Source organism: Plectropomus leopardus, chromosome 19, assembly GCF_008729295.1.
Source record: "Plectropomus leopardus isolate mb chromosome 19, YSFRI_Pleo_2.0, whole genome shotgun sequence".
NCBI classification, from domain to species: Eukaryota; Metazoa; Chordata; class Actinopteri; order Perciformes; family Serranidae; genus Plectropomus; species Plectropomus leopardus.
The window spans coordinates 16,906,423-16,927,210 of NC_056481.1; the positions used below are offsets into that span (position 1 = coordinate 16,906,423).

The window sequence follows — 20,788 nt, forward strand, 5'->3', positions numbered from 1 at the left end:
GGACCCCCTCAACACCCTGGCTGCACCTAGAAATTCTGTCCATAAAAGTTATGAACAGAATCGGTGACAAAGGGCAGCCCTGGCGGAGTCCAACCCTCACTGGAAATGAGTCCGACTTACTGCCGGCAATGTGGACCAAGCTCTGGTACCGGTCGTACAGGGAACGGACAGCCCAAATCAGGGGGTCTGATAACCCATACTCTATGGGGGGTTCTCCATACTCCTGGAGAACCCCCCACAGGACTTCCCGAGGGACACGGTCGAATGCCTTCTCCAAGTCCACAAAGCACATGTAGACTGGTTGGGCAAACTCCCATGCACCCTCAAGGATCCTGCCAAGGGGTCCAGAGCTGGTCCACAGTTCCACGACCAAGACGAAAACTGCATTGCTCCTCCTGAATCCGAGGTTTGACTATCCGGCGGACCCCCTTTCCATTACCCCTGAATAGACCTTACCAAGGAGGCTGAGGAGTGTGATCCCCCTATAGTTGAAAACACAACCCCCAGTCCCCCTTCTTAAAAAGAGGGACCACCATCCCAGTCTGCCAGTCCAGGGGCACTGCCCCCAATGTCCACGCAATGTTGCAGAGTCGTGTCAACCATGACAGCCCCACAACATCCAGGGCCTTAAGGAACTCTGGGTAGATCTCATCCACCCCCCGGGCCCTGCCAGCGGGGAGTTTGACCACCTCGGCAACCGCAGTCCCAGAGATGGGAGAGCCCACCCCCGAGTCCCAAGGCCCTGCTTCCTCACCGGAAGGCGTGTCGGTGGGATTGAGGAGGTCTTCGAAGTATTCCTTCCACCGATCCACAACGTACAGAGTTAAGGTCAGCAGTACACCGTCCCCACCATACACAGTGCTGACAGAGCCCTGTTTCCCCCTCCTGAGCCACCGGATGGTGGTCCAGAACCTCTTCGAAGCCATTCGAAGTCATTCTCCATGGCCTCACTGAAATCCTCCCACACCCGGGTTTTTGCCTCGACGACCAACGTGGCTACACTCCACTTGGCCTGCCGGTACCTGTCTGCTGCCTCCAGTCCCACAGGCCAAAAGGGCCTGATAGGACTCCTTCTTCAGCTTGATGGTGTCCACCAACGGGTTTGGGTGTTGCCGCCACGGCAGGCACCGACCACCTTACGACCACAGCACCGACTCTGCCAGATGTTTCCAGCAGACCCTCACAATGCGATCTGCCAGGTCTGACCGGCGTCCTCCTCCACCATGGGAGCTAACTCACCACCAGGTGGTAATCCGTTGACAGCTCCGCCTCTCTCTTCACCCGAGTGTCCAAGACATGCGGCCGCAAGTGCAACGACACGACTACAAAGTCCATCATCGACCTGCGGCCTTGGGTGTCCTGGTGCCAAGTGCACATATGGACACCCTTATGCCTGAACATTGTGTTTGTTATGGAAAATCTGTGGCAAGCACAGAAGTCCAATAACAACACTGTATACTATAAAATGCCTCTACATGCCATACTCCTGTATACTCCTGTATCACAGGAATTGCATTCATTCATCAGTGCTCTTGCTATTACCTTAAGTTAGCAATTTCAGTGGACAACTCAGCCCTTTAATGGGGATATGAAATGAAGAAGATTTGGTTTATGTGTGCACTTTTCCTGTGCAGCCCTCAATCATATGCTGGCTCCCAAACAGCATTCAATCATCAATTTTCCTGATATGGTATTTTTGTTTGTTTTCCTTTAAAAAATAGTCAGTTTAGCAGTCAAATTTTCAAATAAAATTTTTTGCAAGATTAAAATTTCTTTTTTGAGGGGAATTACCGCCCTGAACCTCCTAGGTGGTTGGTTGCAGAAGGCGTAATTTCTAATGAAAATACAGCGTCACCTGAGTGCCAGCTGCTCTCTCACTCTAAAACAGTGAAGATATGGTCTTGCACATCAGTGTGAAAAGCCCACATGGAAAAGGGTATAGACCAAAAAGGGCCTTTATACTGCCTGATTAGGGAGTATAATGTTGACTGGACTATTTGACCATTTATTGCAGTAGAAGAGTAGATGGGGGATGGATGAGTGGATGATTTTTTTTTTCTGTAAAACAAACAAACATATATCAATACATTACCAAGCATACAATCACAAAAATAATTAACAAAAAATCTGTAAGCTAACTTACACTTAATGTATCCACTTTCTATAGAAATAATTCAAAAGCCCTCACCAGGGACATATTCAAAGAAAACATTGGTAAATACAGGAAAACAAAATGTACAAAATGTTTCTCCACTAATTTTTAACAATTCGCCTGATTTAATGGGTTTGAATTTATATCACAGGTAACTATAATACACATACTAAAATGATAGATAATGATCTGTTAGAAACTTGGACAAACACATTAAATTAGGATGCTTTGCATGTAGACAGTAATGGGGTTTAACCAATGAGTGAGCTAAAATATTTTGGCAGAATAATTACGGGTAAAGTCTCTGGTGGTTTCATGGTGTCAGACTAAGGATTTGTACATACACATCCAGCTCTTACATAACCTGTCTCCTCTCTAAACTCCTCCTCTGTGCACAGGTGAATCTCTCCACCCACTCCTGGTCTGACTAACTGACATTTAAGCTTGAGATTGAGAACATCTGTTTCTACAGTGTGTATCTGTATGAACAGTACATACAGTAGCCTTTGTGCATGACCAAAAAAATAAAAGGCAACTGCTGTGATTTTGTGTTTCATAAACACAACATTTGTGTTGCTAAGCGCTGAGTGATAAAAATGTGTCGGAGTGTGTGGCCATTATAACGCCTGCTTCCTGATTCGGACTGACTCTAATGGGAAGGCCTGGTGAATTTTTCATACAGCCCAGAGGGGGAGGACGAGCGGCCATACTGGCAGATTACAGCCTCTGAGAGAGAGAGAGAGAGAGAAGGAGTAACCTGACACTCAGGATGCAATCTCACTCTCCATCCATCATTTGGGGCACATTTTCTGTGAAAATATTAAGTTAAAAAAAAAACTTGAATGGAAGTTCATGTAGCAACATTTTTTATGTTACATCACATTGTGCAATTTTTGCTATGGCAAAATAATAGGACAAATATTTCAATAAGGAGACCAGTGTTTTTCACAGTTCCCACGGTCATGGAACGGTCATGGAAAACCTGGAAAAGTCATGGAATTCCACAATCATGTTTTCATGGCCTGGAAAAGCCAGCAAAAATTAGTTAAAATTTGTTGAAATTGTTAATGTCATTTTTCATGGATAACCTACCATTTAATGTAACATAACAGCAAATTTATTTTTTGGAGCTGTCTACATGACATCACTTTAATATGTGTTGTGTGTGACGTTTTACTTACATCACGTACGTTTCTCCATTTTCAGTTCCATCTCTTTCTTCACGTACGCCAGCTACATGAAATTATGCCTGAATTTTAAAAAAAAAAGAAGTTAAGGGTCCTTTATAAGTCATGGAAAAGCATTGAAATTTTGTCTGTGAAAATGTGTGGGAACCCCGTTTTCACCCCTAGTGTGGCCTATAGCAGATCCAAGACGATCGTGATCAAGCTAATACAGTCAGCAAAGTGTTAACAGATTGACCTTCAGCTGTGAAACTGTAGTTTCAGTGGTGATATTAGCGTTTGCAGAAATAGATAAAGATAGACTTCACTGCTCTGCTCTGTGTGTACATCATTGCTTTGTCAATACATGAATTTCCAGAAGCTGACATGATTTTCTGTCATGTTTTTGATTCATCTATCATCATCTACTACGCACTCAATCTGATAAACAAGAGAAACTTGATCCTGATGATTCTTTGTAAGCTTTCTGAAAAAAATAATGAACAGAATAATGCCCAAGATCTCTATTTAATGGGCTGAAATTTCTGCAAGAAAGCTCTAAAAAAATTATCCATCTGTTCAATGCACACATGCCACGGCTCACTCAGATAGCTCGTAGCACTGTCTTGCGTATGCAAATATGTTTTGCCTGGAAATCTATTTGGAGTTGCTCGAAGGAATCCAGAACGGCCCTCCTTCTGTCTCCCCTCGCCGGCTCACGCGGGGCTCCCTCTTGCCGTCTATCTCCTCTCGCGTGGAAAACATTTTCACCAGCTCCACACGCACTGACATACAGTCAGTGGCACCGCCTTGCCTCAGACAGCTTAAATCACCATGGGCCAATATGCAGATCTCACAGGCCTACACTGGCAGCCCTGTCCGCAAGCAGGACAAGGGGCCCTGCAACTGTTTGATTAGTTGGATAATACATGCAATACAGTGACACAGAGGGAATAATTATCCACTCTGTGAAGAGGCACGGCCACTGATTTTGTCCTTCTGTTACACTTAAGTCCTCCTTTGGTGCAGAAACAGGGGAGTGCATGGCCCCAAATATTAACATGTCTGCATGAAATTAAAGGGTTGTGTTGACAAAAGAAAAATGTAACTTATTTGCCTTTTTAAAAAGTTAAACCTTTAAATGTGGGATACTTTGCATGTGTGTATGAAGAATTAGTACCCCTCTTGGGCAGAGATGCAAAAAGAAGAAAATAACAGACCGTGTGTGTGTGTGCCTGCATGTGTGTGTGTGTGTGTATACGTACCAGAGGGCTGAGAAGCCAGGCCTGGGCAGATGGTCCACAAAGGTGTTACCACACAGTGAGTGGGCACTGCGATTGATGCATTGCAACATCCAAGAAGGTGGAACATTTGGCTGCTGACCCGCAGTCAGAACTCATTGGCCCTGCCTTCTCCTTATTTAGCTGCTTCAAGAGAGCCGACGGGTGATTTGGTCGGAATAAACACACACACTCGGCAACGCAGCACTTTCCCACCCTCAAGGGAGCCTGCTGCATGGGCTGAGCGCTGGAAACTTCTCCTCTCGTCTCTGCAAGGAGGTCACAATGGTGGTGCATGGCAGGGAGGATGAGTGCAGGGAGCCATGGAGACAAACGGAGACGGCACACTGGAACTTAGGGTTACTGTGTTACACTTGGATGGAGAAGATCTGACCTTAAGCTTGTTCTGAGGGGGTTTGTTAGTGAAGCAGCTCCATATGACTTGCTTTCTGCAAGTAACATGTAACCATCCATCTTAGTCTGTCTGTGTAGATTCACTGAGGAACAGTGGAGAAATGAGACAAAGGCCAATTAGGAAAAGGTTCAGAGGCTTTAAGTGATAACTTGTATTTCATGCTAGAGTTCAAAAACTGTCTTCTGAAATATGTCACTTTATAACAAGCCTGACAAGCAGTATAAAATCAATGAAAACATCAGTATGCATCCAAGAAAAAGAAAAGTCCAAGTAAAAATGATTTGACTGAAAAGTGGGTATTTCTCTGTCATTGTGAAATTTCAGTGCCCTTTCCTCCTTTATCTAAATGAGAGATTTTTTTTTTTTTAATTTGTCATACATACAAATAATAAAAATAAAATAGATGTGTAACTCCCCTGTTAGAATTATGTGTACAAGTTTTTAAATGTGTTCCAAAAAAAGATTATTTAGAGAAGGAAGCTGGAAGAGTTCAAAGACGAAATTTTCTCTTTAATTACAAACATTATTAGTTATGCACATGGCGAGATTTTATTTCAGACCCAAAAGCGTTCTTACATCAGACGAAACATGGAAAATTCATGAGTGAGTATACTAACCGAAGGCAACATTATGGCGATGGATATTAAACATGATAATTGCTATTTGTCTCTAAGTGCAGTTAAATCATTAAGTCTACAGTAGAAATAATGCATCTCCCAGTTTGCACTTTTAACATCCCCTTTACATTTTTATCATCAGTAGCACTGGACAAACAAATGTGTACTGACTGCATGCATAACGGCAGGATTTTAAAATGTGCCAAGTAAAAGAAAAAAAAAAGACATAAAAATGTTAAATTTGACAAAAAAGTATTTTTAAATATGTAAATTTGCATTGCAGTTTTCAATTTAAAACACATATTATTAAAGGCTATTGAAATTTGCTCTTAAATACATTAAAGCAGAAACATTTTAATCAGTTTTCTGCGGCCTCGTTAATATCCTCCGTTCATTACTGTGCCAGATCACGTTAGCAGATGCATGATAATGCTTGATTTGACACGAGTTTCTATTTGGCGTGAACTAGTGCAGAGTGCCACCCTATGGATACATCTGGCACCTCAACATATTGTATTTGATATGTACCAGTTTGCAGTGGTGGAAAGTAACAGTAAGTATGATTATTTAAATGCAATTTTGAGGCACTTATACTTTACTTCAGTTTTTCCATATTTTCTGTTACTCTATACTTCACTACATTTTAGAGGGAAAACTCCCCGTTAACACTTTATTTGGATGGTCAGCTTTCAGATGGTTCATGAAGTATTTTTTAACATTTTAACAACTGATTGAGAAAGTTATTCATGCACTAATTTTCTTCATTGTAACTCCTTCCTCTCTGGCATCAACCAAAATTCACTCTGCCACCCTCAGCTAGTGAGCAGCAGCTCGGCTTCTCGATGGTTTTTAACAGATGACATCACATCACTACAAGAATTTATTTTAAGATTATACTGATCACTTTTATAGCCCGTCTGGGTCTGGCCCCAAGCTACCAAACAGAAACTGTGACCCCACATGTGACCCCTTCTGGCTGTTACAAAGTCGAGACTTAAATCTAAACGTGACTGTGCCTTTGCCATCAGGCTTTGGCTTTGGAACAACCTGCCTCAGGAAATAAGGTTCACCGAAGGAGTGACTTCTTTTAAATTACTTCTTAAAACCCATTTTTATAGACTTTGTTGGGTTTTTTGTGATGTCATCTTTTATATATTTTACCGATTTAATTTGTTTTATTTATTTTATTTTATTTACCTTTATTTGCAGTTTTATTACTTATTGTTTGTGGTATTTTTATATTGACATTTTGTCTCCTGCTTTTGTCCTCGTTTTTATTTTATCCTAACTGTACTGTAGTTTCCTCTCACTTGTATTCAGTAAGGCTCACTGTTGTTAAATTTCCTTCTATGTATCCCATTTCTGCTTTTGCTCTGTCTGTCAAAGAACTTTGTAAACTCTGTTTTTAAATGCACTATAAAAATAAAGTTATTAGAATTATTATTATCATTACCTCAAAGTCTAGGCTTTTGTTGCCAGTGCATTTTCCTGCTTAAAATAGCAGTGTTACATATTGGAGGTTAAGCCCAAACAACACTACTTCTTTCTACTTTCGTTATCATCAAAATGTTCTTTGTGCAACATTAACCCTGTGGACTTTATGGCAGGAAAGCCCTAAAATAAAACAACACTGACTCTAAGAAAGACAATCACACATATCAGGATCAGTCCATCACAGATATCTAAAGCCTCATCCCTCCCTGCAAACAACTCCACATCGAGTCAGTCATCATCCACCACCATCACGTTCCCGTTTAGCTCATACTCCATAGTGCCCCAGTCAAAGATGTTGCCCTTGGGGACCTTGTGCCCATAGTGCCAGGCCTGGATCATACTCCTGGAGAGCACAAAGTCCCACATATTCACATCAGTAATCTCCCCTACAAAGCTCTGCACGGCCTCTAAACCACCCAGGTGCTTGTCCGGGTCCTGCCCCAGCAGGACGGTACCTTTTGGACGAATGGTGTGCCCGGGTTTGTAGACCTGGTAGGTGCTGCGTTTCCCGTCCACCCAGAAAGCAGCGAGGCCCGTGCGAGACTCCCAAGTCAGGCAGAGGCTGGTGCGAAAGGTGGTGATGGGCGGCAGGTGAAAAAAGGTGCCATCGCCACTCATGTAAAAAGAGACGCGTCCATCCTTCTCACGCCACACATTGAGCTCATCATAGTCGGCCGTGCGGTAGGCGAACAGGATGATCTGACGTTCTTCCGGCAGCTCAGTGGCCACACGCATGCAGAGGGTGAAGGCCCTGAGTCCCATCTCCTTCTGTGGGATCAGAGCCACGAAGCTGAAGTCGGTCTCATAAGGGAACACTAGGACTTTTTCTGTCAGACCAACTGGAGTGACACAAACAAGGAAGACAGGGTTAATGTTTCAGTGTTACAGTGCAGCAGTGAGATCTTACAGAGCTTTCACAATCTCATATTGTGATGCAGTTTATTTTATTTCTACTGGGTGTCAACACCTTGCAGGCTCACAAAAGGGTATGACAACCAATCACATCTGATGAACAAAATCCATCACACCTAGCATCTACGGGCAACTAAGATAAAGTTTTTCGCCCCTTTCTTGCTCAGAGTTGCTCTGAGAATTTCCTAAATCACTCCCAAATTAGGACTCTTGCTGACAATTTGTAGTCTTAGTTAGTTCTCCGAGTGTTCCCAGAATGTTTGTGAATACGGCCCAAGATCTTTTACTTAAGAAAAAGTACTAATGCAACATTGAAAAAATACTTGACTTTTAATACTTGAGTTTTTTTTTCTAATGAGATTCTGTTAAATGAATACCTTGGGTTGCTGAGGAGAGTGCCAGAGACCATCCAAAGACACCAAGTATGACCACAGCAAACCTCCCACTGCTGATATCCTGCAAACACACGCATACAAGACATCCACAAGTCACATCAGAGACCAAATTGTGTGAAAAGTGACAAAAGGAACAAGCTTTTCTTACCATTTTGATGTTTTGTTGTTCCTCGATGTTTCTAACTCAGTCCTACTTGTTAATGTCCCCGTGCCCAGTCCTCTTCCCTCCTAGCACTGGCCATGACGTCAGCTCTTCGACGGATGCTCTGACAATAGGCCCGGTGTGTGAGGGCTGGCTGACACTGCTCTTTTACATGTGACTGACCGAACACACACTAGTCCACCTACAGTAAGTGTGTTTGTCCATATCACATGGTAGACTCGTGCACATCAGAAAGAACAGTCTTTGGTAGCTGTTGCTTTGTAATTTAAAATTGTTAGTTCACCCAAATCACTTTTTTTCACCTATTGCTACTGGTATCCAACTATACAGATGCTATTTTACTTTGATGTGTTGGTGAGCTAATAGCTTGAATTAAGATGAGTTCATGCTACTTTAAAAATTGGAAAACTCTAATTTGAAAAACTGCAGCTGCTTACTAATTCACTGACATTACTGGGAACATTTTTCACCGAAATTATTGATCTCTAAGGGAGTAGTCCATGAAAACATAGTTCTCTTACTTATTTAGCTGTCAATGCCATATTTCAGGACAATGACTTTCTAACAGTGTAACTTAACAAAAAAATTAAATAAAAAAAAACCTGACACTTAATCATGAAAGTGGATAAAGTAATAAAAACACCAGCAATAAATATAAATCACTTAAACCTTTAAGTTTTCAGCTGATAGTCATCTCAAGAATACATGTACCTTATGCTGTACAGCCACACATTACAGCCCGACTGGTACTGGATTTTTAAGCCCAATACTAACAATGTCCATTTTCATTTTAAAATTGAATAATTAAATATCAACTGATAGTTAAAAATAAAAATAAACAGCTTCTGTTAATGGTGACCAATCATAAACTACTTTTCAGTAAGTATAATACCGTACGTGATACTTTGTTTTTACTTGTACCTTGACATACCAGCACTGAAATACATACATAAAAAAGAAACTTAAAGAGGTATTAAAGAGGCCAGACAGCTGCTTTCTGAAACATTGTGAACTTACATAATTTGGAAGGAATTTGAAAAAAAAACAAACTTAAGGAATACTCATAAATCACCTGTAAATTAACCATTTGTAAATCAATTAGTCATACCTTGCTTACTATTTAAACCTTAATATTTAAAACAACTAAAAGTGAAGCTTATCTATGCTCTCTTTAAAGCCAGACTCCAACAGTTAGGTTTTGGCAAAACTGTATGACTTTGGGAAGTACTGAGCATACAACTAGATAAATGAGACTTGGATTATTCTGCATGAGTTGTGTGAGAGTTTGTAAACAGATATGATACAGTTTTGCTGTTGTTAAATGTGGTCCCCAATCAATCGATATGTTTGCTGTTTTCCGTCGAGGCTTGCGAGAAAGTTTTCTTTAGAAATTCAAAGTAACTCATTTCTTGCATATTTTTATCTTTTGGGTGAAGCATTCCTTCAACGAACGGAAACTGACTTAAAATGGGAAATTTTGTACGTGACAAGCTACAGACTCAACATAGACATCAAATCAAAAACAAATAGTAGCTTCTCCAAATTACCATTTATTGCAGGGCTCTTGTCACAGACTGTCCTGCAAAGTAGTTATTTCCCTTATAGTACAGCTGAAATGTTATTCATATGTTGGAAACCATTTGATGTCTATTCATGGATTTCTAATGAGCAGTAGCGCAGGCATCATCATACTTGGTGTCTCTTTAATGATAATGTGTCACAAAAACAACAAACTCAAAGTTCACGGTTGAATGGGGACAAATGAAAACTGAACCAAGCATTTATGTTATCAACATATCTACATTTAATACAGTTTCTCAAGCTCTAGGATTTCTCAAGAAAAAAAGAACCCTATTTTGTCAAGAAATAAAATCTGAGATACACAAGGAAATTATTTACACTGCCTGCACCCCGACACAAACCACCGACAGGCCTAAATCACCACAGACACATTCAGCCGAAAAACCTGTAAACTAATAGCGCTTAAATGAAAATGTGTTTTGATGTATATATGCCAGTGAACCAGCACGCAAAAAACTTGGACTGAGGTATGGATGAGATAAGATGGTCTTTTACTCTTCCAGCAATTCTAACACTGAGGTTGGTACTGTGATGCTAGTGAACCTCAAATCCCTGCAACGAGACACAAACTTCACACGGATGATTGTTTCAGATAAGCTGTTGCAACCGTTTTTTGTTTTTTTTCATAACTGTGACACCGTGAGGAGAAGGTCCATAAAATTAACAGCAAAAAAGTGAGACAACCATCATTCTGCCTTTGCAAAGGAAAAGAAAACCCACCTCATGCTTGATGTGAGCGTCCACTGTCATTCCAGGCAAACAGCACGAGCCAAACACGACGTCCAAGCACGTTTTCTGCTTCTATAACTGACACAAACAGCACAGACCATTCTCCAAAGCAGGTTTTTAGCATCAACCCAAACAGCTGATGTCATCTATCAATATTCAAACACTTTCAATTAATATCCAGCAATGTGAAATTTTTTTTTTTTTTGTATGCAGCGGTTGTTTCCATTCATTTTCTGCATCCAGTTCAAGGCCGCTTTTCATGAAAACCTTGTATTGACCTGATAAAAAAAAAAAAAAAACTGTTTTGAATTACTCTAGGTCAAGCCTAAACCTAAAGCATACATTATGCATACATTCAACTTATTTAAATTGTCTGTAATGGGGTGTGATTGATATGCAAAGAAAAAAAAAACTAACAATCTACTTAAAATCTTACAGTATGGTGACATGGTTGGGTGTGTTTGGAGCACCACCTGGAGGCGGAAAAGGGAATTGATTCCCTACGATTATTATTCAGTTAACATGTAAAACTTGCATACAAACTAGTTGCAACCCTCGAGAAAAGGTTTTTGGCATTTTAGGTTCCACTTCTGTAAATATACATTTGGAAATGGGCAAACACTCCAATGTTAAATGAAGAAAGAAAAGACTAAGAAATACTGGAGTAAATGCCAAATCAAAGGCCAATGTCTTAATGTATTTAACCACCATGTGTAATCGTTTTGTAATATTGGTGGTTTCAGTGAAAAACTGGAGTGCAATGCTGATGCTTTCCAAGGATTGTGGCACTCAGAGAAAGAGACAGTAGAGAGAGAGAGGGAGAAGGAGAGACCTGAGAACGTGGCCCCATGTTCGGAGTAAAGAAGGAAGTCAGGCTTGAGAGACTAGATACAGCATGACAGAAAGTTAGAGGACGAAGGGGAGAAAGTACAGAAAGAGCAGAATGGGGGGGGGTTTAAAGGGAGCAGCAGGCCATGAACACTGAGCCTCAGAAGGTAGGAGCGGGAAGTATAACAGCAAAGATAAAATGTTGGGAGGAAGAGGCAGATCGAGATACGTGGCTCCCGTTTGGTAGTCCGTAGTGTGACTTCTCCCGCTTGTGTAAAGTACATATCCAGGCAAGGGGGTGATCTGTTCTCTAAAGCCTCGTGTTGTCCAGACTGTGTGTTGATGATGGAGAGAGAGATGGGAGGTTAGGGGGTTCGCTTCAGTAGTCCTCCACCCAGCCGTTCTCCTGGATAAAGGCATCGATCACTTCCTTCATGGCCAGGTTCGGGATCAGCTGGTCCTGGGTTAGGGGACTCCTGGTGACCGGGTCAAAGTGACCCACTCGCTGCACAGAGAGCAGGTTAAATATTAGCATTAGCATCTATGGTAGAATATTATATATAATACACGCATATGAGAGGATTTTATATGAGTACGAACATACATACAATACAACACAGTGCCTCATAGATGACATTTTCTGTAGGCCAACCCAGAAGCTAACGCTGGTTCCCTAGTCAAAAAGCCTATGGGATTTTTTCAGTGGATTCTGGATAACTGTAGAAAAAAACTAGTGTTAACTAGTGTTAACCACAGACTTTATTTAAGGCTTCTAACCAAAAAACCCATAAAACAATATTGACTTTGAGAGAAGGGAACTGGAGGTGCAGAAATTCTAATTCATTTTGAGGTTTTAGGACTCGTTACTGGGGTTCTCATGTTTCAAGTGAACCATTGTAAATACAAATATCACATGGGCTTACAAGAATGGGGAGGCAAATAATAGTTGCAAAGAGTTGAATCTTATCATCAAATTAAGATACATTTGTTTTAAAAGTAACCTCGGCTGAATGTGTTGAAATTTACATACCACTGAATTTGTAGTGATTACATATTTTAGCTTGAAAACCACCTAAAATTATGAGGTCTGAATTCCCCTCTTTGAAAATTAAATTTCAAGATGTGCATTTTCAAAGCCAGAATAAATATGAAGTATTTTATGAGGTTCACAAATTCAGATAGATAATTTAAGTACTTTATATTCAAAGTCTATATGACTAAATCTGTTTAGTATTTTGGCACAATACTCATACATATATTTATGCAATACCGTGAGCAAAAAAAGTCCCATGACTTCTTTAAGTTCTGCCTTCATCTTTGACTTAACTAACATCTGCTCAAATGACATTTCTTTTTTTTTCCAAGAAAGGTAGAGATAAAGGCCAAAATAAAATAAATGTTTGTAGCTGTCAGATAAAATCCGTAAACAAAAAGTTAAGAATGTTCCTTGAGTACCGACCCAACAAAATCAGGTCTCAGAGGCCCAACATATTGTACCCATTTCTACCACAGCCATACAAAAATGTCCATCCTTAGGTGCAAAGAGAAAGTAAACTTTTCCATCATGTAAATCTCCACTGTCACTTCTATTCACTTATTTATAGTAGGACCAACATGCATCATCCATCATCTGATGCCAGCAAGATACCAAGTAAGTATTTGTTAATATTTTTTACTTCAGGGGAGCCTAAATACATGACTCCAAATTCTAATGGTACATGCATATTGTTTGTGTTGCTGTGTGTATTTCTTTCCAGTAATTTTGTATATTCTGGCACTCCCAGAATATATGGTAGTGGTTTGCAGATTGACAGCCCCAATTCCTCCAGCAGTCATAGTGTGCTGTCACAATAAAATATCAGCAAAACTCTAAATAATAAATAAACATACTAATTTCAATAAGATGAAAATATGCATGAGAAATAAAGAACAAGAAAAAATAGTTATAATAATCATTCCCTTACAGAAGTCCCTCAAACCCATTTCAAATGGTCTTCAGCTTGACTTTCAAAATATCCTACATGTGACCCACCGTACAGTATTGTTAATCAAGCAATACTGCTTTGCATGTTTTATGGCACGACTTTCATACACTTTGCAGACACGCATAAGGTAGTAACTATGCAGGAGGAACTGATGTGTTTTCATAAACAGACAGTAAAAAAGCAAATGCAACACCAGCTGACGTTTCCTGCTCAGAGGCAGACTTGGCCACATCAAAAGAGGCATGAAGTCGACAATAAAGACTGTCGCATTCAGGAGTGGTGGAACGTGAAATAATTTTCACTAAATGATGAAACAGTTGCGTTCGTCTCATTTGCATGGGATTATTTAAAAAAAAAAATATTTGACACGAGAAGCATCTGGCCCTTAGGTATTTTTCACATTCACAAATCTATCTATCGATCTGGCCACCATTAGAAAAACAACCCTGGCTTTTAATGATCATTTAGACCTGGACGGATGTGATCACTATAAGCGGTTTTCCTTGTATTCAATGGTGATACATTTTCAAAATCAGGTAATCAGTTGATACAAATTTCTATGGAAATTATTTGTTTTCATACAAAAGGTTTATTAAATAGATAAAAACTAAATAAAGACACCCTAAAAACAATTCATACAATAAATTTTGAATTGGCTTAATGCGAAGATGACAGAATTATTACAACGAGACTGAGACAGCGGGGTTTGCATTTTGTACATGACACTGAGAAAAACCAAAACAAGCTTATCAAAAGCAAAATTTACCCGAAGTAAATAAATTATTAAACAGCTTTTTTTGCTCATATTGTAGCATTTGCTGTGTTCTTTGTCTGCACAGATGTTTTGGCCCACTACTGTATTTTATCATTATCCCAAGACTATTTAATTTAGTCATTTCAAAGCCATCAGTCTGAGTATCGTGTTCATATTAGAACTAATAACTGAATCAGTGGTCGTGAGATGTTAAAAACTTTGCATGCAGGAGATGATGTTTTTACCTGTAGGTGCTCCTCAATGTCTTTGCGATCATAGGTGATACCACTGGGTGTGATGCAGGGCTCTCTCATCAGCTCAAAACTGATCTTCCCGCACAGATAATCTGGAATCTCCCGCTTCTGAGTGGACGACAAAATGCAGCAAGAGTCAAGCTTATGTAAGACTATGATCTATGGATATCATATCAGTTGCTACCACAGCGCTTTTAATTTTCTTTTCTTGGTCTTAAAGGATTCATTACAGTTTAATAACAAACTACCGCTTAGCAATACACGAATGTTCTCTAAAATCACACAACTCAGTTACAGTTCATTTACTAAAAAAAATATCATTCACTTGTTGAAATAAAGTTACTATATATATATAAATCTTTCATCATGATTTCCCGGTTCTATACTGACCCTCCCGACCGTCACACATACAGAGGACAAACACCCTGTTGGCAGTCAGTGTGGCGTCACTTCAGCTGACAATTACATGACAACTACTTCAGCTCAGTCAACACCTATCAATAGCAAAGATAATTAAACACTACAAGCCCTGGTGAACAAACAGTGATGGTTACCATAGAAACAGCTTAGGCTTGAAATAGGACATAACTGTCTGTCTTTAGTATAGGTGCATGGGTTCACAGATGTAATCACAAGCAATGATTCCAATATGCAATACAGTAACAACGCAAAAATAATGTCCACATGCTAAATAAATAAATGTGACTTGAGCATCATTACTGCATACATATCAGAAACCTATTTCTCTCGTTGCTATGTCAACGATCAAAAAAGATAGTGTGAAGTAGGTGTGTACTGTTGGCTAAGATTCATTTGCGTGGGTGAATGTGATCAGCCTGTCTGTTTGTTAGCCCTGTAATGGATGATGGTGACCTACGCAGGATGTTTCCCAGCTTTCTGCCTGATGCATGCTGGGATAAACTCCAATCCTATTATAGGAATAAGTGGGTATGGGAAATGACTGAATGAATAAACATTGACATGCTCAGCTGATAGCATTAATAATGGCCTTATTTTCATACTCACTTTTCTTTTCTCATCCACTTGAGAGAAGAGCTCATCCATGTCCATTAGATACTTGTCCTAAGTAGGTCACATTCTCAAGTTACCAGACACATTCACAAATATTCTGTTAGAATATGTAATTGCTAGATTTATTCATTAAAAGTACGACAAACGAGTATGTCCAAGACATATAAAACATACATGCTTTGATGCAATCTTGGCAGCATCGCCTCCATTTTGATTGTCGTCCTGTTTTTCTTTGTATTCTTCAAGTTCTCTGCATAAATACATAGTTATGATGAAACCACCCTCCACACAGAGAAATATTATGTGTTTGTCTGCAGCTTCAAAGTCTCACCTCTCCTTCTCGGCCAGTATGAGTTTAGTCAGATAGGCATGTAACTCATTCTCCTGGTTGATGCGTTTCTCCTCAATGCTATTCCAACGTTTCTTCTTTGCAATGCGCAAGGCGCTGGGGATGTCATCTCCGAAATTCAGCCTCTGTTCTTTTGCCAGGTTATAAGCTGTGAATAAACAACACTGGTTTACTATAAAAACGCTCTTTCTGACACCTCTTGACATGATATCAACAAATTATGTACATAAATAATGTACAATACTGTTATTCCAATGATGGAAACCCTGACAATGCAAACTATAAGACATCCCTGCAGACAAATCTTGTGTCCATAAAGTGCCTCAGAGTAGAAGAGCTGATATAAGAGCCACTATACCACTATTAAAAAGAAAGAGCCACATGAATTTAAATATAAAATAGGGAAATACATTCGAAAGATTGAGCAACATATGAGCAGCTGCTTTTACACACAACCGCAAAACATTGCAAAAGTTTCACCATCCTATAATAGTTTGCGCTGACCTTTCTGCAGGTTGCCAATGGCCTCATCATAGTTCTCCAGCTCCAGGTGACACTGGCCCAAGAAGAAGTGGGCCTTGACTGACTGGCTGTCCAGCTCCAGCGCATGCTTGCAATCAGCCAGAGCCTTGTCATGTTGCTGCAGCTTCACATGGCACAGAGCCCTGTTGGTGTAGTACACTGCCACTGATGGATTACGGTTCTGGGAGGCAGGACATACCAGACAATACACATGCATTGTAAAATCATGGCACAATAGACAAGGCTCACATTCCATTTCTCTAATAAGGACAATGCTGTTTGAATGTGTTTTAGTTAAGAAGATACTATTTCATTACAATTGATTTTACTCACAATAGCTTTGCTGTAACATGTAGCTGCCTCCTGGTACTTGCGGCAGAGGAACAGCCGGTTCCCCTGCTCCTTCAGCTCCTGCGCGGTGGAACTCTTCTCCGGGCTGCCGGCCATCTTCTCCACCGGCTCCGCGGGGCCCGCCTCGCCCTGCTTCCCTATCCTGTTCCCCGTCTCTTCGGCTGGCTAACCGACAGGTCCAAGAATGCCCTGTCCCTCCTGGATCTCACACACTAGAGCAGAGACACAGTGCATGTGAAGTAAAGTCCACATTCACGGCGTGTATTCTCTGCATTGCACCTGCAATGCGCGTCTTGGGCGAAATTAGGTGCAGTCAGTCTTTGATGCCACCCAAAAGGCATTCGTTTAATTCGCTGACTGTGCACACAGCTAAAAAATACAGCGAGGTGGCTAGACTGCCGCTGAATTAACTATTCATGTGTCGGACACCAGTGGAGACTAAATGAGAAGCACCACTAGCAAGCCAGCCATCACATAACATGATACACTCACGGTCCTTACCGTTAGAGCGAGGCTTTTAAACTGTAACGTTACACCAGCAGTGTACAATGGTAGTTAGGTGTTGTAAACAAATGCCGTTATAATTATTATTATAACATTTTGGATCATTTACATTTTAGATATAATTGTTGCGACAGCAAGTAGACTGTAGGTAACGAGTGACAATGTCGTTAACTTTAGTTAACAGCAAACAAGGGATCGGTGCTTAGCTAAATGTTAGCTTGTTAGCTTTACTAGCATGAGCTGTGTTGTCGATTTACGCCGGGAGGTTGGCCAGTAACAGGACAGTTCTTCTGACCACTCACATTAATTAGTTACAATGATGAAATAAACCATCAGATGATTACAATATAGATGCTACAAACCTGAAAAAGTCGTCTTGACATTTATTTCACATATACCTCAACGCCGCTATGCAACCTCAGAAAACAGAAATGAGCTAATGCTAGATTAGCTTCTGGCTACACGGACTACTGCCTGCTATTTTTGCTACTTACGTGCAAGTTAGGGTTTGTTTCTGAGATTAACGGTTTCCAGCCCTTACCTTTTGGGAGAAATCTTACATCCAGGTGAGACAGATTTGATATGATTTGATATCTTAATCGATATTTTTCCCCCCATACGAGCTGTCATGACAGGTTGTTGTTATGCTGACGTCAAGCACTTACGCGAAGTCGACGGAAGCCGAGAGGACGTCTTTTTACGTCCATGTCTTTTTTACCCTTATTTTCTTGTTAATCTGACAGAATAAAATAAACATTAAAGACAAGTTGCGTTTACGTAAAAAGTTGAATGCTATTTTGAGTCTACTAATTTTTTCACAAATAAAAAAAGAAATCTTGTCAGTAGCTAATACTGTCGTTTGTTCGATGAACTATATAAGGCTTAAGAAAACTGTAACTTTGAAATATTCTTATTTTTAATATAGATATTTTTTGTAATCATCATTTTTTTTAAGATTCATATTACCTACCGGTGTAACTAATCCCCTTCTTTCTCTCAAAAGAACTGGTATGAATGATTGTTAGTAGGCCTGCTTTCTTCTTTAAAATAAAATAAAATAAAGGCAAATCGTTTTAAAATATTTGATTGAATGATCATATCCCCATGTGAATAAATTTGAAAATGAAGATGGGAGAAAGAAAAACAGACTTCAGGCACTAATGCATGGAGCAGGGACAAATGCAGTTGAATTTGGTCTCCTATATTGCTCCAAGGTATGGCGATTTAATACCGTTGACTTGACATGACTGTCCTATGTTTGACAAATAAGATCCCACCCAAGCAATGCTTCCCTTTGAGAAATTAAAAGCATATAGTCTGGAGGGAGGAACCTTATAAAAATGTCGCCAAACGCTCTTTTAAGGTCTAAAAAAACAGCACCAACACAAGCACTCCTATCCAATAAATACATAACCTTTTCAATAAAAACAAAAGCAGCGGTCTTAGTTAAGTGATGGCTATGAAAACCAAACAGCATGTGATGCAACAGCGTGCTGCCTTTGTTAGCACACCGTTACATCCCGTCAAAACCAGACGCTGATTAAATGCAAATAGCCATGATCTAAATAAAGACTTTATAACCTAATTCAACTGCATTTGTCCCTGCTCCACATGTGTTTTTTTTCCTCCCATGTGCTGTACCTTTTCTTCAAGAACACCTGCGTTTTTTCTTTCGTGTCATACAAGAAAGATAGTCCTCGAGCACACCACCTCGTTTTCGCAAGTCTGAAATGAAAATATATCTTTATCTGCTCTTTATACTTTATACAGCCTTCAGTTTACATAACCTACTTCACTAAGAGGAGAGCACAGAATAATCACCAGCAGATGGCGCTATATCATCAAAGTTTTAATCAAACTAAATGTTCACTGAGCAGCTTTTGCAAAGTAGGATAGATAGATAGATAGATAGATAGATAGATAGATAGATAGATAGATAGATAGATAGATAGATAGATAGATAGATAGATCATTTGTGGAAAAGTTTGAAGCATTTTAACCCCAAGGACCATGAGCATAACCAAAAAGACCCTGAATATTGGGAATTACATTAACATTAACGTAGCCTACATACAGGGATTTGACTGAAAATGTGGATCCTAATAAGTCAGCATTAAAAGAGCAGGACATGCCAGATATTATATCAATATTTTATATGTCTCAGATTACTTTTCTGAAAGGGCTGTAAACTCTGACACTTCATGACAATGGTCTATTCATCTTTAGGAGGTATGTTCAGAAAAAAAGCCAGATTATGATCAAGAATTTAGTATATATTATCAGGGCCATCCCACCCACAGAGAGATTTAACCACACACACACACACACACACACACACACACACACACACACACACAGAGAGAGAGAGAGAGATCCACAGATGACCTTTATAGGCCTTTATAAAGAGAATAACACTCAAGTTTAGCCATGGAGGAATTAGCAGGGCTGTGACTGTGGACGGGGTCACTTTCATCCGTAGCCTGTCGGGCCTCTGGGAAGGCTCCGCACAGAGATCAGAGTGTGAAGATTAGGGCACATCCCCTGAGCAAACACACTGATAAATGTGTGAAGGGGGACATTGAGCCGCAGACCCACCAGAGCAGTGTGTCCCCAGCTGTGTTTACCTATCTCCACCAGTCTGGTCCCCTGATCCCCCATAACACCCAACTACCCAGCCAGCCCTGGGCCCCATCTTTGAAAAAGTGGAGTTTTTAGACCAGAGACAACAATGATGAGGGCAAACACACTAATGCTGCAGTCCACTGTACTCAGTATCACAAATTTTCACCAAGTTTTTATTGAAATCTGTGTTTTCCTTTTTATACTTAACTTTTAAAAAGGACAGATCGACAACTAGAGAGAGACGTCTATTAAATGAAATGTCACAATGATGCAAAAGTCTACCCTCATTGACAAAAATGGGGTTAACACGTTTAAAGTTGACAAAAATGACCATATAGTTGAATAAATCCCTCTCAACATTGTTCAACAAAAATACTTAACGTTATAATATGGGGCTTTTTCTGCGTCAATTTCCGGTCTATAAACTGGTTTGATGTCTCATGATGACATTCGTAAGAGAAAAAAGACATGAAAGTCTGACTTTCATATAATGTCAGTTTATTTGTCTGCCATAAAATAAAAGAAAGTTATGGATGACACAAAATTATCCAACAAAATATATAACAATATAATATATGGAAGCAATTGAAGGGATTAGGTGACTGTTTGTGAAGGATTATAAACAGAACAGAAAGTCTTCATTATGATGGTTCCTATGGACTCAGTTTAAAGTACTCCTTGCTTAC

General features: G+C 40.0%; 2 protein-coding genes across 2 annotated transcripts; both read right to left on the bottom strand.

Annotated features, from left to right (window-relative positions):
• Positions 1 to 6,841: 6,841 nt before the first annotated feature.
• On the bottom strand, positions 6,842 to 9,199 carry crp1 (C-reactive protein 1). The gene is made up of 3 exons (XM_042507969.1): positions 8,577 to 9,199; positions 8,411 to 8,489; positions 6,842 to 7,960 (listed from the first exon to the last, which is right to left on the bottom strand). Exons 1-3 carry the CDS (start codon positions 8,577 to 8,579, stop codon positions 7,350 to 7,352), a joined length of 693 nt encoding a protein of 230 aa, XP_042363903.1. The 5' UTR covers positions 8,580 to 9,199; the 3' UTR covers positions 6,842 to 7,349.
• A 1,078-nt stretch (positions 9,200 to 10,277) lies between these two features.
• Positions 10,278 to 18,127, bottom strand: stub1 (STIP1 homology and U-Box containing protein 1). Its single transcript, XM_042507968.1, has 8 exons — positions 18,022 to 18,127; positions 16,959 to 17,188; positions 16,608 to 16,806; positions 16,086 to 16,251; positions 15,929 to 16,004; positions 15,749 to 15,805; positions 14,714 to 14,830; positions 10,278 to 12,234 (listed from the first exon to the last, which is right to left on the bottom strand). The coding sequence occupies exons 2-8, from the start codon at positions 17,070 to 17,072 to the stop codon at positions 12,109 to 12,111; spliced, it is 855 nt and encodes a 284-aa protein (XP_042363902.1). The 5' UTR covers positions 17,073 to 17,188; positions 18,022 to 18,127; the 3' UTR covers positions 10,278 to 12,108.
• Positions 18,128 to 20,788: the final 2,661 nt, after the last annotated feature.